This window comes from Corticium candelabrum, chromosome 16 (assembly GCF_963422355.1).
Source record: "Corticium candelabrum chromosome 16, ooCorCand1.1, whole genome shotgun sequence".
Lineage (NCBI taxonomy): Eukaryota > Metazoa > Porifera > Homoscleromorpha > Homosclerophorida > Plakinidae > Corticium > Corticium candelabrum.
In genome coordinates, this window is record NC_085100.1 from 5,391,141 (window position 1) to 5,411,567 (window position 20,427).

The 20,427-nt window shown below is 41.0% G+C and overlaps 2 protein-coding genes across 2 annotated transcripts; one reads left to right on the forward strand and one right to left on the reverse strand.

Moving 5' to 3' along the window:
- The first annotated feature begins 607 nt into the window (after positions 1–607).
- Positions 608–2,926, forward strand: LOC134191740 (ubiquitin-associated protein 1-like). The gene is made up of 7 exons (XM_062660354.1): positions 608–763; positions 825–880; positions 940–1,605; positions 1,936–2,127; positions 2,187–2,417; positions 2,520–2,627; positions 2,691–2,926. Exons 1-7 carry the CDS (start codon positions 709–711, stop codon positions 2,820–2,822), a joined length of 1,440 nt encoding a protein of 479 aa, XP_062516338.1. The 5' UTR covers positions 608–708; the 3' UTR covers positions 2,823–2,926.
- Positions 2,927–3,942: 1,016 nt separating this feature from the next.
- On the reverse strand, positions 3,943–14,423 carry LOC134192123 (unconventional myosin-If-like). Its single transcript, XM_062660816.1, has 13 exons — positions 14,297–14,423; positions 14,128–14,234; positions 12,605–12,703; positions 12,399–12,543; positions 12,219–12,333; positions 7,623–7,733; positions 7,445–7,563; positions 7,305–7,390; positions 6,933–7,079; positions 6,657–6,808; positions 4,506–4,791; positions 4,301–4,452; positions 3,943–4,232 (listed from the first exon to the last, which is right to left on the reverse strand). Exons 2-13 carry the CDS (start codon positions 14,202–14,204, stop codon positions 4,156–4,158), a joined length of 1,566 nt encoding a protein of 521 aa, XP_062516800.1. The 5' UTR covers positions 14,205–14,234; positions 14,297–14,423; the 3' UTR covers positions 3,943–4,155.
- Positions 14,424–20,427: the final 6,004 nt, after the last annotated feature.

A 20,427-nucleotide genomic window follows, 5' to 3' on the forward strand; every position in this document is an offset into this window, starting at 1 on the left:
CATGTTATCTCAAACTGGTAAATGGATAAGTGTGTGCATAAAGGCACGATTTCAAGTTTGCGTGGGTGTGTCTGCGCGTGCGCGGTGAATCTTGAGCGGGCACCTTCAATTAATTAGCTTGATTACAAAATTTTGTGCATGCAAATCACGTGCGAAACAATTCAACTATTGAATCTCTTGCTTCAGATTGCAAAATATTGTCACTTGCGAAATGACTCTGGCTCCAGTTTGCGAAATTTTCTCGCTTGCGAAAACTATTTGATTTAGGCAGTCACAGCACATCATGGGCAATAAACTTTACAACGCGGGCATACAACGCTTACAGGTTGCGCAGAGTTGACTTGAATTTTAACGAAAATGCCGTCAAGCTCACGAACATGCTTGCCGACGTGCTCTACAGAACAGACAGACATAGATGCAAACGTTGAGTTTTACGTCTAGTAAACTAAAGCTGCTTGCCTGGTGCAATAGCAGGAAACGTGTTCAGCAATGGAACGTGTCCATGTCCATATGGCGAATGTTGCTGCGGAAAGTTGGAGTAATTCATCGGAAAAATTGGAAAAATTAGTTACGCATGCGTCGACTCTATCTCAGTCCCGCACGCTAACATTTCCAATCTCCCGGATCGGCGAGCGTCGTGCTACTGTACAGTAAATGTACTATTTACAGCATTCATGGTACTATAGTCTCTCTCGGTAAGTTATTGGTATGGCTAGCAGACCAAGGTTTGCTGTAGAGCGTGCAATAAGCGTCTACGGAGGCAGTGAGTTGAATGTAATGTTATGTAACGATAGTCAGGGGCCTCACGGTGTGCTCTGTCACAGATCTGGCCTTACGTGGAGTGAGAGTTAAGATACAAAATGCGGTAACTATTTCAGAGGTATGATATGCGCATTTTTCTTGTTCTGACGTCACTGGTTAGTCAGTTGTGTATTCTAGTTTGCCATTCCGCCAAAGGTGAGAGAATGTACGTTCAACTGCTCTGAGTTTCTATATGACTTTACAGCAGAAAGAGACATCATGAGACGGGCAAAGGAAAGAGAAAGAGCTCGCGTAGCAGCAGTTGCTGACGCAGCAGGAAATGATGCACCTGAAGGTCCCATGCCTCGTGATGCTAGTCAAATATTTGAGTCTGTGAGAGGAGGAGAAGTGCTGCAGCCAATCGTATGCGCAAGTAATACAACAAACTTGCAACCTAGTACGTCAGTTCAGGCAGGCACACTGACAAGTTTTTCTGAGTTTGAAAATCAAACTTCGACTCCATTTGAGGATATGGAGCTTCGGACGATTGATGATATGAGTGAGTTGAGGACAATACTGCAGCCAGCTGATGAAAATACTGGGAGTGGAGCAGAGGTAACAGAAACGTCCGCTTGGTCTGATCGGTCTAGTGAGATTCAACCGAATGCACCTCCAACGTCAAACGTAGATACTCAGAGATTGCAGTCTGTTCAGGGGGGATCAGGTAGTAATAAGCCCATTCCTAAAGCAAGGCCAAATCATGCGGCAGGCCAAGGGCAGTCACCTGTACCTAAACCAAGAAACAGGCCATTGCAAGAACAAACTCCGAAACCGCTGGCGGCAAAATTGCCTCCTGGAGCACAGGTTAGGTTTGACTTATGTTTATAGATTACTAATTTTTGAATTATTATGGTGGCTGTTTGTAGCAATCTTCATTGGTTACTTTAAAACAGTTGAAGGAAACCATTTTAATTTTGTTATGATCAATAATGAAGACTTTTATTAACAACAGGTGAACAATCTATTTTAGGCTAATGTACAGATCAAGATATATCGTAATTTTAGTTTTATTTAATTAGTTTTAGTATTAATTAACTAATGCCTGTTAGGTGGTGTTTTAGTTTTGTAAACAGTGGGAGGTGGGAGATTTGTGTAGATTATGGATATCATTCGTGATTGGCAACTGTTATGTAGCCAACTGTTTTGCAAGCTGCTCTTCAACAACAACCGCTTACAGAACCTGAACCTCCTCCTTATCCTGGTCATCCAGTCACTACAACAGACAGTTTTCCAACTTTTACATCAACAATGGAAATGTTTCCTTCACCTCAGGATCTACCTCCACCATATCGAGTAGGTGACATGAGACCTCCACCAATTCCTCCGGTACAGTAAACGTTCATGTCATGTAAGTCGTACTTAGTATGTTGACAATGATTGCTTAGCGACTTCATGGTCAAGAGACTAACATGAGGCAGAGTTGCCCACCTCCATCTGTACCAGTGAGAAACCACCAAACCCAGACTGGTTGGAAAAAAGAAGATTTGGGACTGATTGATCCTTTCTTTACTCTAACAGCAGCAGAGAAATCTGTAGTTGAGAAAATTGTCAGTATGGGCTTCCTTCCCAGAGAGCGGGTAGCGAGAGCAGTGAAACAGCTAGCTAGTGAAAAGGAGGTCAGTAAGTTAGAAAATGTTTTGTATACTGAGGTTGTCGCAGCTGAGAAACACACAGTGTGACAAGTTGACTGCAAGTGTGATGTCTGTTGTTACTTGTAGATTGTTGATTTCTTGGTCAATGTTGATAAGATAGTTGGAATGCCGTTCAACTACCCAGCAGACAGTGTGGAACTTGCTCTCACATATAACAAAGGAAACATGGATGAGGTGTGATTTCTGTATCGTTGTCAACTGTTCAGTTGGTGGTGTTATAATATGTTCTTTCTACAGACCTTGGACCATCTAAAGACAGTTAGTGAGCTGAAGGAGATTGGTTTTCCAGAAAAACTTATCCATGAAGCATTGCATAACACCAAGAATGACACAGAGAAAGCAATTGATTATATCATGAATCACTTGTAACTGAATGGTCAGTGACTAAATACATGTATAGCAAATAAAGCATTTATTGTACTAGTGTATGTATGGTGAAGGACTCTTGTCAATGTAACCGAAATTCTTTGTCATTAGAGACTACAAGTTATCACAGCAACCATTTTCATTCTCGATTAGTACACAGACACGGACACACAATGTAGACAAATGGACAGACAGACACGCAACACATGGATAAGGAGCTAAGATAAGACGGTCATGCCCCCTGTCAGATGACTGGGTTCCTGTGCACTATGCAGGCGCTATGGGTTGTGCTAAGCAATCTCCTGGAGCCTGGCCAGGTGCTCGCAGGAGCCCCAACTGCGATGCCAACTGTGGTGTAGGCACCTGCAGTCCCACCCAGACCCCAGACTGACTTTGTCGCAGTCGGGGGCCTTTGCCACCCCAGTCAAAGAAAAGATACTCATTTTTATACTCAAGTCAATAGAGGCAGTTGTGCATGAGCTTCTTGCCCAAGGAAATTATGCCATAACTCGCCATCACTTGTGACTTGAATTTGTAACCCTGTAGGGTCCCAGATGTACTCACTCCATAAGATGACTAGGGACTCTAACCAACTTAGCTCATTCATTCATTCATTGTCTGTTACTCGTGCACACACACACACACACACACACGTGCACACACACACACACACACCACACACACACACACACACACACACACACACACACACACACGTTATTCACTTCAACCTGCCAAGGTTTCAGAAGTTTTGCCATTCATCATGTAAATGTAATAATACTGTGCGATGTCCAAATGTAGCCAAACATGTGAAAGTCACAGAAAAACATGTCTTGAATTGGTTGCCACGTTGACAATTAATTATTCGATTAGTAAAGTAGTGGTTGCTGAGATTAGGGTTGGCATTGTTACGTAATTCTGACATTATGACGAGGCATAAAAGGATGTCATGATGTAGGGGCAGCTGCATAACAACATACTTCAACATCCCAGCCATTTAATGAATTTGCTCAAAACAGGTTCTTTGATATTTATAAGGACAATTGTAAAACACACTATTTTGTATCATTGATATCAATTATATTTATGCATTCAAGTCAATGTGCACCTTTGGGCTTCCCGCTTAGAATGAAAGTACTAACAATTTAATATGTCCTAGCAAACCACAGCAACCAAATTAGCTAGTTGATACATATTTCATAAAACGAATTAACACGACTCTACCAAAATGCTTAGCAAGAACAGTCAATAGTCATAATGCATGATGAACATGTCACACATCACGTGGGTAGAGAAAATATTTCATTTGGTCACCAAACTGTCCACTACCTCTCACTTATATCAGTTCAATGTAGTTGTTAGGAAACAGGCCTTCTCGGGCATGAAAACGACCAGTCCACCAGCCACTGTCATCTGTAACACCAACAAGTGTGTAAGAGGCAATGAAACGTTGTGCTTGACATCGTACAGATATTGCAAACCTTTCTTCACAATCTCAATAATATCTCCTACACTGAACGTGAGTTCATCTGTGTCCTGAGCCTCATACGGGTAAATAGCTTTGCATTTAGGTAGTGATGGTGGTGGAGGAGGAGGCGGTCTACTCCGAGCAGGGTTTGGTGCTGCTTTACGTCTACCACAAACACCCATATCAACACATGAACAAATTGACTACTATGGCCTTACCCATGCATCATTCCTGCCCCAGGTTGAGCCACTTGCAAGAAGCTTGGGTTGAATTCTTTGCTCTTTCTGTTTGCTACTTGTTTCTGACCTCCACGTGGCATGTTGGGAGCACGTTCCATTGTGTTACGTCGCTTTAGGCTGCCTCTTTCCTGAGTAGCAGCTACCTGTGCCTGTACAGGCCCTCTCTGAACGTTAGGTCTAGGCCTCCCACCGCCAGCTGTCGGTCTGTGCTTTTTGGTAAGTGCTACATACCCTGAACCACGTCGTGGCAAAGTCTGTCCTGGTGCTGCAATAATTTGAACATACAAACTTAAAATGACATAACAGCATCACACATTAAAATACACAACAAGCTCATATATGTCGAATACTACAACAGACGTTTAAATACAAGGATGGGCCAGACAACCTAATTCTTAATTAATCATAAGCCTCTTTTCTTTAGCACTGTTACATTGTTACATCAAAAGTGAAAAATGCAATGGGTCATCTCTACACAATCCACAGAATCTCTGTACAGGTGTATGCTCAAAGAGAGAAATTGGTACATCAGTTAAAGACAACAGACATAGCAAAATAGTCATAGCAGTCTGCTCATTAGTTTATTCCTGTAAAACAAGAAAATATGCAGTGTTGTCTGATTCAGACCCATTATCTTAATTAATAGCCCTGATATCAGTAAACCTACCAGATGTTTGTTAGATATCTTGAGGCTTACATTTGCTGGTCCACTTAGGAAAAAAACAGCTAAAAAAAGACTGACAACCAAGAGAAAAAAATAAACCCAACCCTGTAACATAATGCATAAAACAGTTTGCATGCATTGCTGAGAACATGATATTCTTGATTACTTGCTAAATGAATTGAACAGGCAAGATATAAACCCTCCTAAATGTCAACAATGTAACAATAATGCTTGCTTCCATAACATGAATTGACATCGTATGTCAACTCTGGAATGGCAGTTCAATATCCTGGGCAACCTCTCAAATGAATGCCTATCACTAAAACGAGTAAGCACTGGCCTAAAAGTAGAAAGAATAAGTTACAGTGTTTGCTCTTGCAATCTTTCCTTGGTCAACGTTTCTAGCCACGTTCTAATCTCTAACTAATTTCATATGCACTACATGACGAAAATTGAGCATTGGACTCTTCCTACACATGCACTTCAAGATAAGATTTCCGCACACTATTAAACAAAGAACATCTTTGAACAACAAACTGCTGCCTGTCATCACAAACAATACAGGTATGCAAGAACCATAATATGGCAACAACATATGGTATTCAAGCATGTCGTTATGTGTCCCACGTATGAGCCTTCATAAACCAAATCATATGTAACCAGTCAAGCAACAACATTAAGAAGAGTAAAGTGTTACACACACACGCACGCACGCACGCATGCACGCACGCACGCACACACGCACGCACGCATGCACACACACACACACACACACACACACACACACACACACACACACACACACACACAAGCACGCAGGAACAAAAGTCAAGGTAACAATAAATCGTTGGATTGCGTAAGAGGTAATAATTACGGCAAAGTATGACTTTCAACTTTACTATAATAACTTCCATCAAACACAGAACAGTAAATCAACTAAAGACAGTTATGTGCAGGTTCATTTGCTGGATGCCTAAATATATAAAGCAATAAAGTAACCATACAAATTTGCAATGTGCATGACATTATCGCTTGTTCTAACCATATTTCTTCGATTAAACGCCACGGCGCTTATTTTTAGCTAGGGTTTCAACTGCTGTGTTTAAACAATGGCAGCGATTATTCGAGGGTGGCCATATTTGTTAAGTGCTTTCTGTCTCTGTCTGTGCACTAGGAGTGTGTATGTACACGTATACACTGTAGGCTTGACACCTTTTCACGAGAACAACACACCATACTGGCATGCATTTCACACTTGAAGACATCATGCAGTAAAACAGTATCAGGGCAGTCTAAAGAAACGTTTGCCTCTGAAGAAATCGTACGATTTTTCCTTCAGACTTTGAGCTAGATATATTGGAATTCATTAAAATGCGGTGTTTATTCGAGGGTGGCATTTACATTTTATCTGTACTCTCAGTTGTGGCGTTTAAACGAGGGTGGCTTTTAATGAAGAAATACTGTACTTGTATTGTTTGGTAGTCCATCTGCTACAGTGACAACCAATTTTCCTCCTGCTGTTCTGTGTGTTGCAAACTCCGACTGTCCTCCCTTCTGGAAAGTAACAGCCTTCTTGCCACCGCCACCAAACCCTTGTTTCTTCACATGAAATGGGACTCTGCATAGTACATTAAAACAGAATATGTATAACATAGCTTCAGTGTTCAATCAATTTACAATTGAGCAGCATTCAGCAACAGCATGCATACTAAGCGATCAACCAAACCAAGCTCAGGACTGACGTTGCATTAAAGCTGATCCGCAATGATTTGTCTGTTTGACGCTGATACTGCGATGACAAAACATTGAGAAACTCTGTCTTGAAGACCATCTCCATCACAGTGTCATAATCTCCAGTGTGCAACACGACAAAGTCATCTTGGTATGGACTACACAACACAAAGAAGCTAATCTACACAGCCTTCATTATACAAAATACTGTTAATGATTATATTCAATAGCAAGACATTCTGTACTCAACAAGGAATTCAACTGAAAGCAAACCACATACACAACCTTATGTCTCAAAATGCAACAAACGAAAACCCACAGCCTTCCAAATCATTGTTAATTGGCAGTGTCTACATGTCACAGAAACATCAGATTCACAATACCTGAGTGACAGAGAAGAAATCTCTTCCATTGAAAGTTTTCTTTTAACTACATCTACAACCTGACCTTTCTGTGGCCCTTTTGTAATCTAAACACATGTCTTGTCTTTCCATGTCTACAATGATAGCAAAAATCAATGTACCTTTTCTCTACCAACTAAGTACACAAACTGTGGAGTCACAATGAGATCTCGCTTTGCACATTTAAATCTTCGATCATACTTGTTGACTGTTAAAGCAAATTCAATTTTCTCCCTTTTGCCTGCCATAAATGATTGCCATAAAATGTGACAAGAGCTGCATCAAGGCAATGTAACAAACCAAGAAGAGATCGAACAGCTGGGTTATGCTCCAATCCCAAATAATCACCAAAGAAATTCCTATTGATTGTTCCATGTCGACGCTCTTTCCGATTCAGTACTAAATTGGATGCTACAAGAAAAAAGATGCTTCACCTTGCAACATAATAAAATAATACGATCATTAATCGCAGGTTGTTGACAACTTCCTATGTGAAGTACAACACTAACACTATGCCTGGTATGTACTGACAACAGAGTCAGCAAGTTTAAAAAATGTAAAAAAATTATAACTGCTGTAGAATTCCTTGCTCAAAAGACATGGCAAACATTGTCAACTCTCACACATCCAACTTAAATTTCAAGGCAAAGCAGAACAAGGAAACCACTTAATGCCACGTGCTCTATTTGTGTAGGTGAAATCAATTGATTTTTCTACATGATGACATCCGAGCAATATGAAAGCAGAATGACTTTCCGTTTTAGCAAAAAGGAGAACTTCTGCAGCTGCTATAAAATGGATATTACACATGTCTATAATATACACAAGTTGAACACAAGTCAGTTGCATCTCTATTGAGTATTAGCATTATTACTTACAGAAAGTACATGGTTAATTTCTAAATGCACTCCTGTTTCTTGGGATATTTCAGTTTAAAATCCTATACAACATGTACAAGACGCAGAGTAGTAGCATTACTTCTGTCTTTGTGATAGAGTGTGCACCGGCATTCTCTGTCAGTTTAGACATTGCAAAGCACTCTGCCCATCAATCATGCAACATGCACTAAAAGAGGTGATGTTGAGAGACCACATCTCCATTTCTGATGACTGTGTCGCATCATTATGGTTAAATGGTATTTCCTCCTATTGTGCAGTTGCACATATATGCATCCTGTTTATAATCTGTAGTAGTAAGTTACTATGTGGAGGTTCGTACACTCCTAGTCCAGCAATGTTGAGAGCACCTCTTGTGTGGGACAACTATTTACAAAAAAATTGGACTTAAGATTGTCCAGACTCACTGCCTACTCAAGAAACACGTGTCAAGTAAGAAAAATGTTAGAGACACCATACCAGCACCTCACTGGTTTGCTCCTTGCATCTTAAGAGCCACATGTACGAAGTAAACTATAAATTTTCTCCAAGGAATTACAATCCAATTCACTATCTCTACGAACGCTTTGTTGAACGCTATTTAGTCATATATTATAGTTCTCTTGGTATATATATAGGCGAGTTGTCTGTGTGTGTGTGTGCGCGCGCGCGCGCACGCGCATGCATGCGCACGTTGGTGCGATACCTCAGTTGCTTAGAGAGTCATCTTACGGAGTGTTTACATTCGGGACCATTAAGGGTCGCAAGTTCAAGTCACAGTGATGGCGAGCTGTGGCATAATTTCCTTAAGCAAGAAACTAACACACATTTGCTTCTCTCGACTCAGGAGTAAAATGAGTACCTGATCATTGACTGGGGTCCTAAGCGGCCATCGGCTGTGATGTGACATCAGCCACTGGGGTCCTGGTGAGACTTCGGGTGCTCACACCACAGTTAGCTTCACAAGTCGGTGCTCCTGCGAGTGTCTGGCCCGGCTCTAGGAGTTTGCTAGCGCAGGCCCAGAGTTCCCTGAGTAGCGCACAGGGCTCAGCTTAACAGCTGGGGGGCGTGACCTCTGAGAGGCAGCTCCTGACATTTAGGATTTTTAGGCGTGCGTGCATGTGTGTGTGTGTGTGTGTGTGTGTGTGTGTGTGTGTGTGTGTGTGTGTGTGTGTGTGTGTGTGTGTGTGTGTGTGTGTGTGTGTGTGTGTGTGTGTGTGTGTTAAGCGTTCTGTAGGCGGCCAGAAGCTCAGATGGGTCAAAGTTGTGATGAGAGATTTCAGGAAATATAAGGTCAACAAAGAATGGATGTACATTGCCCAAGATCGTGCTAAGTGGAGATCTATAGTGGATCCTGTAGTTACAGAGTTGAATAAAGAAGCTGAGGAAATGGAAAAATGACAAAGATACTAGGAAAGAAAGAATGAGGAAAAGCAAATATCAGATCAGACCGAACTACTGTGTACTTAAAGGTGCACACCGTCGTTTAGCGCTATATTCCTGCAAACTTCATTGCATACTATACGCAATCAAGTTGAAAGGTTGGACTGAACTACAGGCAAAGCTCGATACCACAGTGTAGTCACCATTACAAATAAGGAAAACGTACGGGAACAATTTTGTAATCTTGTTGTTGAAGCAGAGTTTGGGTCATGCGCACACCAAGTCATCACCTATCCTCAGGCTGAAGGCACCAAATAGGTTACATTTTACACAAAACCAGATTTAAACATGCTAGCGCTACATATCAGTGTGAAAACAGAGCGTATACGGTGATCACGTGGTAAGGTCATGTGCTAAGTGCAAGCGCACAAATGCAGTGCAGATGGTCCCTTCAGTGTTGCATGCGCATCCACGCCTGTTTCATAACCCACGAGCATATTTTCTCAATGTCTCGGGAGTGTCTACAGCATTTTGATGGTAGCAAGGTTCCTAACGTTAGCGCGCGTTGACGAAATGTTTCTCACATGATCATAGTATGTGCTCTGTTTTCACGCTATTTGTTGCTAATATCTAGCGCTCTCATATCGAGCCTTGCCTGTAGTTCAGACCAACCTTCTATCTTGATTGCATAGCTATGCAATTAAAGTTGCATAGGCAGAGCGCTAAACAACGGAGTGTACCTTTAACTTGGTTGCACTTTTATAACTCAAAACAAGGCAGGTCTTGTCAATCAACAACAACAACAGAAACATGGAGCAGCAGCCCATCTCTTTTGTGGTCATTGCCACCAAAACTTTAAACAGCAGGGTTATAAACATCATACAAAGTTCTGCAATCGAAATCCGAACAGAGTCAAGAGATTACATTGGTGGCAATAAAGCCCTAGCAAGTGACCTAACAATGTGGCCTGCACCACTTACTCAAGTGAAGACATAACATGGGTATGGGTGCCTGTGTATAAAAGCAAATCTCCAAAACGGCGAGTCGCAGCTCCACCAAATTTTGCTCATGCATACCCACAGGTAGTTGTAGACAGTAAATGTGTCACCTTCCTTAGGACAACATGATTTGTTGCGAATCAAAGCCACCTCCACTCACGCTCGAATTTCTCTAAACAGTGCATCGGATCTCCACCAAATCTGAAATGCCCATTCCTGACTTCAGATGGTACACATGAGTGTGTCATCTATTACCTATAACATGAATAACAGGAAGACTTTCGTGTATATCAGGGTTCTTAAAGGAACACTATGTCGTTTAGCGCTACGCCGACGCAAACTTGATTGCATAGCTACACAATCAAGGTAGAAGGTTAGTCTGCAAAGCTGGATAAGAAAGCGCTAGATATTAGCAGCAAATAGCCTGAAAACAAAGCGCATATGATAGTCACGTGAGAAACATTTCGTCAACGCACGCTAATGCTAGGAGCCTCGCTACCGTCAAAACACTAGAAGACACTCGCAAGGTGTTGAGAAAATGTGCTCGTGGGTTATGAAATGGGCATGGATACGTGTGCAAGGCTAAAGGAATGACACTGCACTGCATTTGTGTGCTTGCACTTATCACGTGACCTAACTATTGCTTACCACATGATCATCGTATGTGCTCTGTTTTCACGCTGATATGTAGTGCTCGCATGTTCAAACCTGCTTTGTGTAAAACGTAACCTATTTGGTGCCATCAACCTGAGGAAAGATGACAAGTTGGTTTGCACGCGACCCGAACTCTGCTTCAACTACAAGATTGCAAAATGGCTCACGTATGTTTTCCTTATTTGCAACGGTGACTACGCTCTGATATCCAGCTTTGCCTGTAGTTCAGCCCAACCTTCCAACTTGCTTGCGTAGACTATGCAATCAAGTTTGCGGGGGTGTAGTGCTAAACAACGGAGTGTACCTTTAAGAAATATGGCAAACCTTTGTTTGCCTGAGAAGGTTTGCCTGTGTATGCGCATCCAATAGCTGCCACATTCGCTACACCTGTTGCGTGCAACAGCAGCAACATCTTGAAAGTGAGGACATCCAACAGAATTGGCGAAAAAGCTGAATGATGATCTACATGTTTATCCAGACTTTGTTGTCTTCGGCTAATCTGGGAGTTAGCGCAACAGCAGCAACATCTTTAAAGTGAGGACATCCAACAGAAATTTTGAAAAAGCTGCATGATTAGATGTATATCCAGACTTTGCGTGTCTTCGCCTAATCTGGGAGTTAACATGTATGCAGTTTGTGTCAATTTGCCCAGCCAAAGACAAGCAAATCAGCCAGTCAGTTAATATAACAAGTTTTAGCTGAGAAATGTAATTTTTCACTTGACAACGATTGAAGGAACTAAGTGTAGCTGTAGTTTAGGCATGCCCATGCAAATTAATTGTAAATGAAAATAGTAGGCAACCCTAATCCTGTCACACCAAGACACAAAACCCAAAACTTTTTTGGCAAATATGTGTTTCGGTATGCTTGAGACCCTTGTCATGCAACCACTGATTGTCTAAAGACGAGAACTAATTATCAGCCCTCAAGTGCATTCGGGTGCGACAATTATTATTTTGTTGGTGTTAGACGTGTTCAAAACTTACCTTTCTTCTTTAGATTATTAAAGAAGATATCGGAATGAAATCTCCTCCATGCTTTCTGCAACACTCTTGCATAGAAATCATACTTCCTCTCTCGCACTTCTTCCAATAGGAACAGCTACATCAAAATGCTGTAAGTAGAAAGGCACTAGGCGAATAAAGACCACCTAAGCTGATGCTTACCGATTCAGGGTTCTTCACAAACACTTTTGATTTGCCAAGCTGCCACTGATCTGGTTCCATGTTGACTGAATTCATTAAATGTTGGATGCCCTGCACAACAGGACCTCTCCATTCAGGAAATGTTTCTTGTGTCAACACGGCATACCTAAATTAAACTAGTTAATCTGCCATGCTCATAGCTACAAAATCTGATGCAGTCTGTCTGCCTTCTCAAAAATTTTTCAAATGGTCTTCTGTATGCAAAGCCAGCTCGACGAACTCGAATGTTCTCTTTCAAACCAAGATATTCAACTTGATGTTTCACTCTATTGCAATCAATACACAGTTTCAGTGTACAATAAAGTTGATAAAATAGAAATGTCTTTCAAATTCTGATAGAAAACTGAAATTAACCTAATTATAGTATTCAAACTATAATTCATGCAAATATCAATTTAAGCTATCGCTGTAACATTGAGTGGTGTTGCAGCTCAGCGGCTGCATTTCTGAAACAGCTCAACCACCTCTGGTGTGTCTGTCTCAATGTTTGTGTATGCATGTGTGTATGTATGTACGTACGTGTGTTGAGTGCCAACGTTGACTAATCTTCACGGCTCTGGTCACCTAATTCCTGGATAACTACCTTCTCATGGTGCAACTGTTTAAGACATAGTTATCTCAGAGACAGAGTAAAGGATGGTATATTCCCTGGGCAGTGAACGAACAAGATGGACACAGCTGGAAAGTTCCTCGGGTACTATGACAAGATGGCTGATAACATCTGATGAGAGGGAAACTCTGAAAACCTGTGGTTAAACGGTTACTAGTTATCTTGCTTTGGCTTGTCACTGGATAATCTTTGAGACTCAGAGAGTGGCACTCAAGCTGTACAAGTGTTTGTCACTATAATCCATAAATATACAGGTGTCTTTACATCTCAACTACTCTTTCTTAGGATATTTCCCATCTTATTCTTAATGAAGTTGAAGGCTGATCTCAAGAGCCATCTCAGAGGCCACAAACATAGAAATGAAACAGCTGATGTTGAGAAATAGAGACGGCTTTTATCTGTAGAGGACGTAGCAATTACCATGTATGGGTGTATGTATCGTAAAGTACTTTGTGTGGGTATAAAATTGTGTGATTTTGTTACACACTAAACTATTTGCGCAGAATATATTTGTGCGAGTTTAATAGCCACACAGATCAATAATTGATGACTTGATGATCTACAAGACAACCAAAGTATCGAGATGTAGAAGCAGGTACGTACTGCACTGTGAGTCTACCGATGTCTGTCTGTTGAGTGGAAGAATATACGATTGTGGTTATACATAAACTTCAACCGTCTTGTTGTGACGCTTGTATTTCACTATTGCTTGCCGATATTTAGTTAATTATCTTCAATCACATCAATGCATTCATATGTTTTCAAAGAATTACGTTCTAGCACAAGATAATGATTAATTAATGATAATGACAATAGACAGACAAAAATTAATAAAATTTATATTGATATTCACAATAAACACACACACACACACACACACACACACACACACACACACACACACACACACACACACACACACACACACACACACACACACACTACACGCACATACACTCGTAGCTCTGAAGCAAGTAGAACACAGCTTCATTTACTAGTAATAGACTCCTAATCATCACTTAGAAAGGCATGTCATTGCCACCTAACCCTCTGCAAAACAATTCTTGCAAAGAAACTAACCTGTCTCCTTCCCAGTCATGTGCTTTCTTTGTTTCATTAGGTTTGATGCAACGAATGTAGTGTGGTGTACACTGCATAAGCTTATCTACCAATAGGTTTGCCTGACTCTGAAAAATAGGAAACAACATTATCTGACTACTGCTCACACGAAGAGCTACGAATGCCTCACTCTGATTTTAGTGCCAGCAGTTGTAGGTCGACCTCTATGTTCTGCTTTGGTGTCATCAGGAAACAGTCCAACAATGAATGAGCTAAATTACAAATATAACATTGGTTGATGCATAATTTCTATTTGGTACCTTAGTAGTAACTGAACTGTTGTAAACTCAAGCAGCACAGCTACGAGTCTTTACAAAAATACAAAATATTTATGTAATAATTAAAAACAAAGGGATGGCTGGGTACTTTACGCTAGTGCTTGAAGAAATAGGCATCAAAACTTTCCCAGACAAGTACTCATACTTTACATCTGAAACCAATCTCCCACACTTAACTTTACAGCTGAAACCAATCTCCCACACTTAACTTTACAGCTGAAACCAATCTCCCACAATTAAATCCCTACTTCACTCCTACACAAGCAGCCACCTTGAACCAAACAGCCCTATTTCTTCAAGCAATAGCTTAAAGTACGTAGCCATCCCTACTTTTTTATTTATTACATACATATTTTTGTATTCTTGTTCCTGTCCTTTGTATAGAAACATTGTTACAACTCATAGTACATACTTGAGAATTGCTTAAACTGCTTTACTACTTTAATCTCTATATACATAAGTAAAGTTTCATACTAGGCACAAGCTAATTTGATAGATAGATAGATAGATAGATAGATATAGATAGATAGATAGATAGATAGATAGATGTTTTCTTTATCCAGGGAAAACCTTCAGTATAGCCCCGATCTTCCAGGTACCCTGCATTAAAAACTATAAAAAACACTACGAAAGAATACTAAACAATAATAAAAAAGTCAAGTAAAAAATTTACGAAGTCTCTGTTTAAACAGCCAAAAATAGACTCCTGTCATTGATCTCAATGATGCTGGGAGAGAATTCCATAGCTGTTGGGATCTATGACTAGGAGATCGTTTCAGAGCTTCTGTTCGAGGTCTGCTGACATAAAGTCCCATATTAGACAACCTTGTGCTATAGCCTGCGTCAGATTGTCTAAACAAGGACTGAAGTTCTGTTGATGACATTCCATGCATCGCTCGAAATACTCGTTGAATCAAGGCGAGCTTGTGTCTGACCTGGTAGAGAGTAACGTGAAACCTTTGGTATATTTCTTCAACGTTTCCTGTTCTTTCTCGAATTGGAATGAGTGCAACGGCTCGAAGTGCACGCTTTTCAATGCTCTCCAGTCACTTGTTAATGCATTGAGCCGTCAGACCAGGTGCTAGAGCAGTAATCCAGATCAAATTGGACAAGACATCTAATGTAGGCAGCCCTTGCATCATCCGTGAGACAGTGACCATATCTCCGGAGAACTCCTACTTTTCTAGATACCTTCTTTACGGTATAGTCCAGGTGATACTTCCAGTTTATGTTTTCATCAAATTGGACTCCAAGGTACCTTGCATGAGTGACTGCGAAAAGTGGATGACTGTTAACTTTGACGAAGAATTCTGATCTTGGTTGCTTGTCACAAAACTTTTTGAAGAGCACTAGTTCTGTTTTCAAACCATTAAGCTGCAGTAAGTTCTTATTGAACCAAATGGACAAGTTGTCAATGTCTAATTGAAGTTGTGCTACAATATAGTAATAATCGTCGTGTGTGTTCCAGTGCCACGCAAGCAGGACTCGTATCCACACTTCCTCTTCTACCAGTTAGAAAGAACGGTCTCTATCACACACGTGCACATTTCCTGTGAAGATCTGGTGAGGGACGCAGAGATTATGTTTGGCGGCCCACTTAGAGAACGGGAAAAATCCAACAAAACTGTCGAAAAGTCGATCGGCACTCAGATCTCGCAAGTAAATCAATGGGTGTTTCAAGCAACAGGCAAAGAACAGCAAAGCAAAAATCCTGTAAGCAACAACAACAAAAAACGAACATCCAGTGAGAGAAGAAAAGTACTGTCAGTCTCCAGGCACGTGCACGCAGACAACAGCAAAATGATCCCACTAAAACTGGCAAGTCGATCAGCACTCAGGTTTCATGAGTAGGATAAATCGGCGAGTGATTCGAGTACCTATACTAACACGTACGAAATGAATGGAGAAGCAAAGATCCTGTGAGTGTCTTCAAGAATGGCGTAGATCCCACAAAATTGCTGGCAAGTCGGCCCAGGCACGTGCATGCACAAAAGCAACTATGTCACACGCAGAGAAAAGCGTGGTAAACAATGTTTCAAATTTCACACCAAAAACATCGTCCCAATGTTGTCCGAACGTGCTAGCGCCAAAGCGATAGTCACAGATCACGGCTCCTGCATAGCCACGCAAGATGATATAAAAATTGTGGCATTTTATAAAAGCATTTCAGAGCTGTGCTATCCTAAAGTGAAAATCAAATTAATATTAACTACTGGTCCCATCCCTACTTAGGGAGTGATTGCAACAGTAATACTAGTAAATGCTCATGTAACATTATGTTAGGCAAAAGAGGTATGTTGTTCTTACTTAGTCGTGTAACAATGGTTTGCAATAAATTCTGTCAAACTAACATGTGGGAACTAAAAAGTGTTGTTTTCTAGGTTTTCCTTCCCATTCCTTTGTTAAGCCTCAGTCTCCTCTGTTTCGTACTGTGTATGAAAGCAAAATCAGAAGTCACCGCACTCTTCGTGCCAAGAAATTTCAATAGAGTCAACCCCTCGACAGAAGACCCCTGATTCATCATAGCGCAGGTGTTGCCCGAGTCAAAATATTGAATTCGTCTGGCATAATTGTTATGCTGATCTGTCCCCCATTTGGCCATAAATCCATTTTATGATAGTTGATGTACAGATATATATATATATATATATATATATATATATATATATATATATATATAAGAAACGAATAAGCACTTAAGTGCTAAACCTTTGGCTGCTATCCACCTTAAATATAATTAGTCAGACCCAATGAGGAGTGTGAGAAGGAGGCTGGACACATATACTGGCATGTGGGACTATTTATATCCGCTAGCTATTCAATACCCTTGAAAGCAGACAAGCACATCACATCGACTGGCACACTAATTAACGCCAGTGACAACAATGAGTGCATGCACTGCATTTCAATTGGCCGTTCATTGATTGCTTGGTCCGTCCGTCTTTCGGTCCATCCGTTTGTCCACAGGGGCATTACTGTAACCCTAGCACATGCGAGCCTCAAGTTAAATAAAATAAAATGAATATTAAGACTTTCAAATTGACATGAAAAGAGAGGATTGCTTTTTTTGTCAACTATAACCAACTAGCTCACTGGCCTGTTCTCCGCAAGGACAGATATTAATATGTTGTTGTATGAATTCATTAAGCATAGCTCATTCACAGAATTAGCCTAATTATCTAAAGTTAATTATTTTAACGTTGTATGCAAAGTTATGTTGTTGCATGAGTATCTAGTTCTGAGAATTTATCATTAAGTATATCTTGTTCGCATGCATTTTTATTATTTCTGAAGAATTAGCAGCTGGACAGAATTCTCATGAAGAATTTCGTTCAGAGTTATATCCCGTTCAATATTATCCTGTTCTGAGATCGATTATCTCAAAGTATAATATATGCTGTTACAGATCCCGTTCTTTGCCCAGGCTGATTGCATTATTGTTATTGATTGTTAGATAATATCTCATTTGTCAGTTTGAAACTCGTTAGTGTGACCTGTTCCACAAGATCCCGTTCTACGCCTCGGCTGATTGGATTATTGATTGCTTAGTTACTATCCCGTTGAAGACAAATGAAAAAGTCACCGAGTGTCTTAGCAATGAATTTTCTGCTCAGAATCATATATCCAGGCAGCAAAATCTTGGAAGTCACATGCAGTTACTTGCTCACCCGTATATGGCTTGACACTCATGCTGGACGAATTCGAATCTTGCTCTTCTTGCGTTTTCAGTAGAAATCGACTCTCTCCCAGTGTAGCACTCGGTTCCGGAAACGCTTAGGTTGGATTTGATGCAAATGCAATCAGAATTTAAGTTAAACACAAGCACTAGAGAACCAGCTTCAATCGATAAGAAATCGTTGATCGCTGAAAGCGTTGCAAAGGATTGTGATGTGTACAGTCCACATGGGAATGGTGTAGAGCATGTGTTCAAATGAACCAGAAGATGTAGCATTTGTGTCATCAAGAAACATTGCGCGGGGGTCAACACCTTGAGAGCGGAATCCGTGCACTCCGGAGAAATCCGGTCATGTCACTGTGGAGATTAGACTCGCCATCTTGGAGAAACACTTTTAGACACAGATACACAGACAGATACACAGACAGCTCTCCTTTCTATATAGGTAGATAAACATCTCTACAATACAGCCTGTCAAAGACAAGCCAAAACATTGCTAGTACTGTAAATCCAGAAATTTTCGTACACAGCTATTTTCGTACATTTGACGGGAAGACCCTTCGTACGCATCTTATTTTCATAAGGGCTCTAACGGACAACTTTAGTGCACGCTAGTACAGTCACTGTTTCATTCTTTACGTGCATCAGCGTACGTGATTCATGAGTTCTAAGCAAAGCAAAGTGGTATACATGCTTGGCTCATGACAAAAGATCAAAAAGAACAACTACACTGTACCGCTACCAAGGAGGTCATGAGCCGCATCTGGGATCCAACAAGAGGACTGTAGTTTGGACATCGCAGTGTGTAGAAAAAGCGCTGGATTGAGATCACTTGGCAGCTAAGTGCAGAAAGAGAAAACAATATCACGTCTACAACTCCAAGACTAGGCTGACCATTGCCCAAGTCGCTGAAGAATGTGGACTTTTACGAGGGCACGCGCTCGTCTGCAAAAATTGTTGAATCACAGAATCACGAAAGTCAACAGTTCAATCAATCCGCATTGTGTATCAAAAACAGTTACCTAGTATGGGACTGACGGCCTGAAGAAATGGTACAACTAAAAATTTAGCAGAAAAAGATCACGGCAGCCATATATAGTCCACATCATAACTATTGACACATTTATGCTTGAACGTGTGGCCATGGGTAGCGTAAGCAGAAACGCATTGGTCTTCGCATAACATACGTTTTCTAGTAGAAGAGAACTCTTGCGTATGCTTATAAGTTCACTAGACTTTTGCAAACACACAAGAGCACATCAGCTTGTGTCATCCTTTGATATTTTGATAGCATTTCCCCCACTAGCTACACAAAAGCACATTCAGCTAGACATGCTTTCGATGTATGGCAACAGATCACAAGGTATGAGCAACTGCTACTCCGCCAGGATTGAGTCTTCAAGTTCATGAACATTTTGAGGCCTATGAAGCTCGACACACTACCGAATGACTGCCCAGAGGTTTTCTATTGGTGTGCAAGATCTAGAGAGCAGGCCAATCGAGAACCATGACGCGGTTCTGAGTTTGACAATCTGTATGTGTAGGAGCATTGTCAAGCTGAAGATGCCAGGCATCTGGGTAAAGAGTATCTGCTGATTCAACAAGACATTCTTCCAGAATACCAAAAATGGCGACTGTCATGCCAGTCTTGAACATTTTCAAAACAGTCATTCCGTCTGAGCTTATCCCACCCCATGTGAGTATTTTCTGGCCATGGCGATGAAGCGGATTGACTGGTTCAACAGCTGCTGAAACCCCGACATGGATGGTATTGTGCTACAGCTGAAAAGTGGTCTCATCTGTTACGATCGTTTTGCTCCTTTATCAGCTGCATGGTCAGAGTGCCAGTCTACATGTCTCTGCTCTTTTAGCTTCAGTTAGCAGCGAAGTTTTCCTAGGCAAAGTGTAGCAATAGCCTGCATCATGAAGTTCTCTTCTTATGGTGGTCAAGCTGACGACAACTCCTTCCTGTGCTGCCAGCTGATGTGCACGTTGTTTGATGACTTTGTTGTTCCTTGTTGCATCATGTTCATTAAAGCTGTTTGATGGTTTCCAGTTAGTTTCTTGGTCTTCCACCGGAAGCTCTGCATTGAAATCCTTCTCCAGTGTCGTCAAGCCTTTTAAGAGTTTGGTAAACAGTAGAGCAAGAAACATGTAAAAGTTGGTAGGTCTTAGATGGCTTCTTGGTACCGAGCAGTAAAGTCACTGAATATCGCGGTTTTGTCATTCACAACTAATTCTAATGGTGGAAAAGTTCTCTAAGTGAATGCACAGACTATGGAATATGTTCTGTGACTGCTTTTCAGC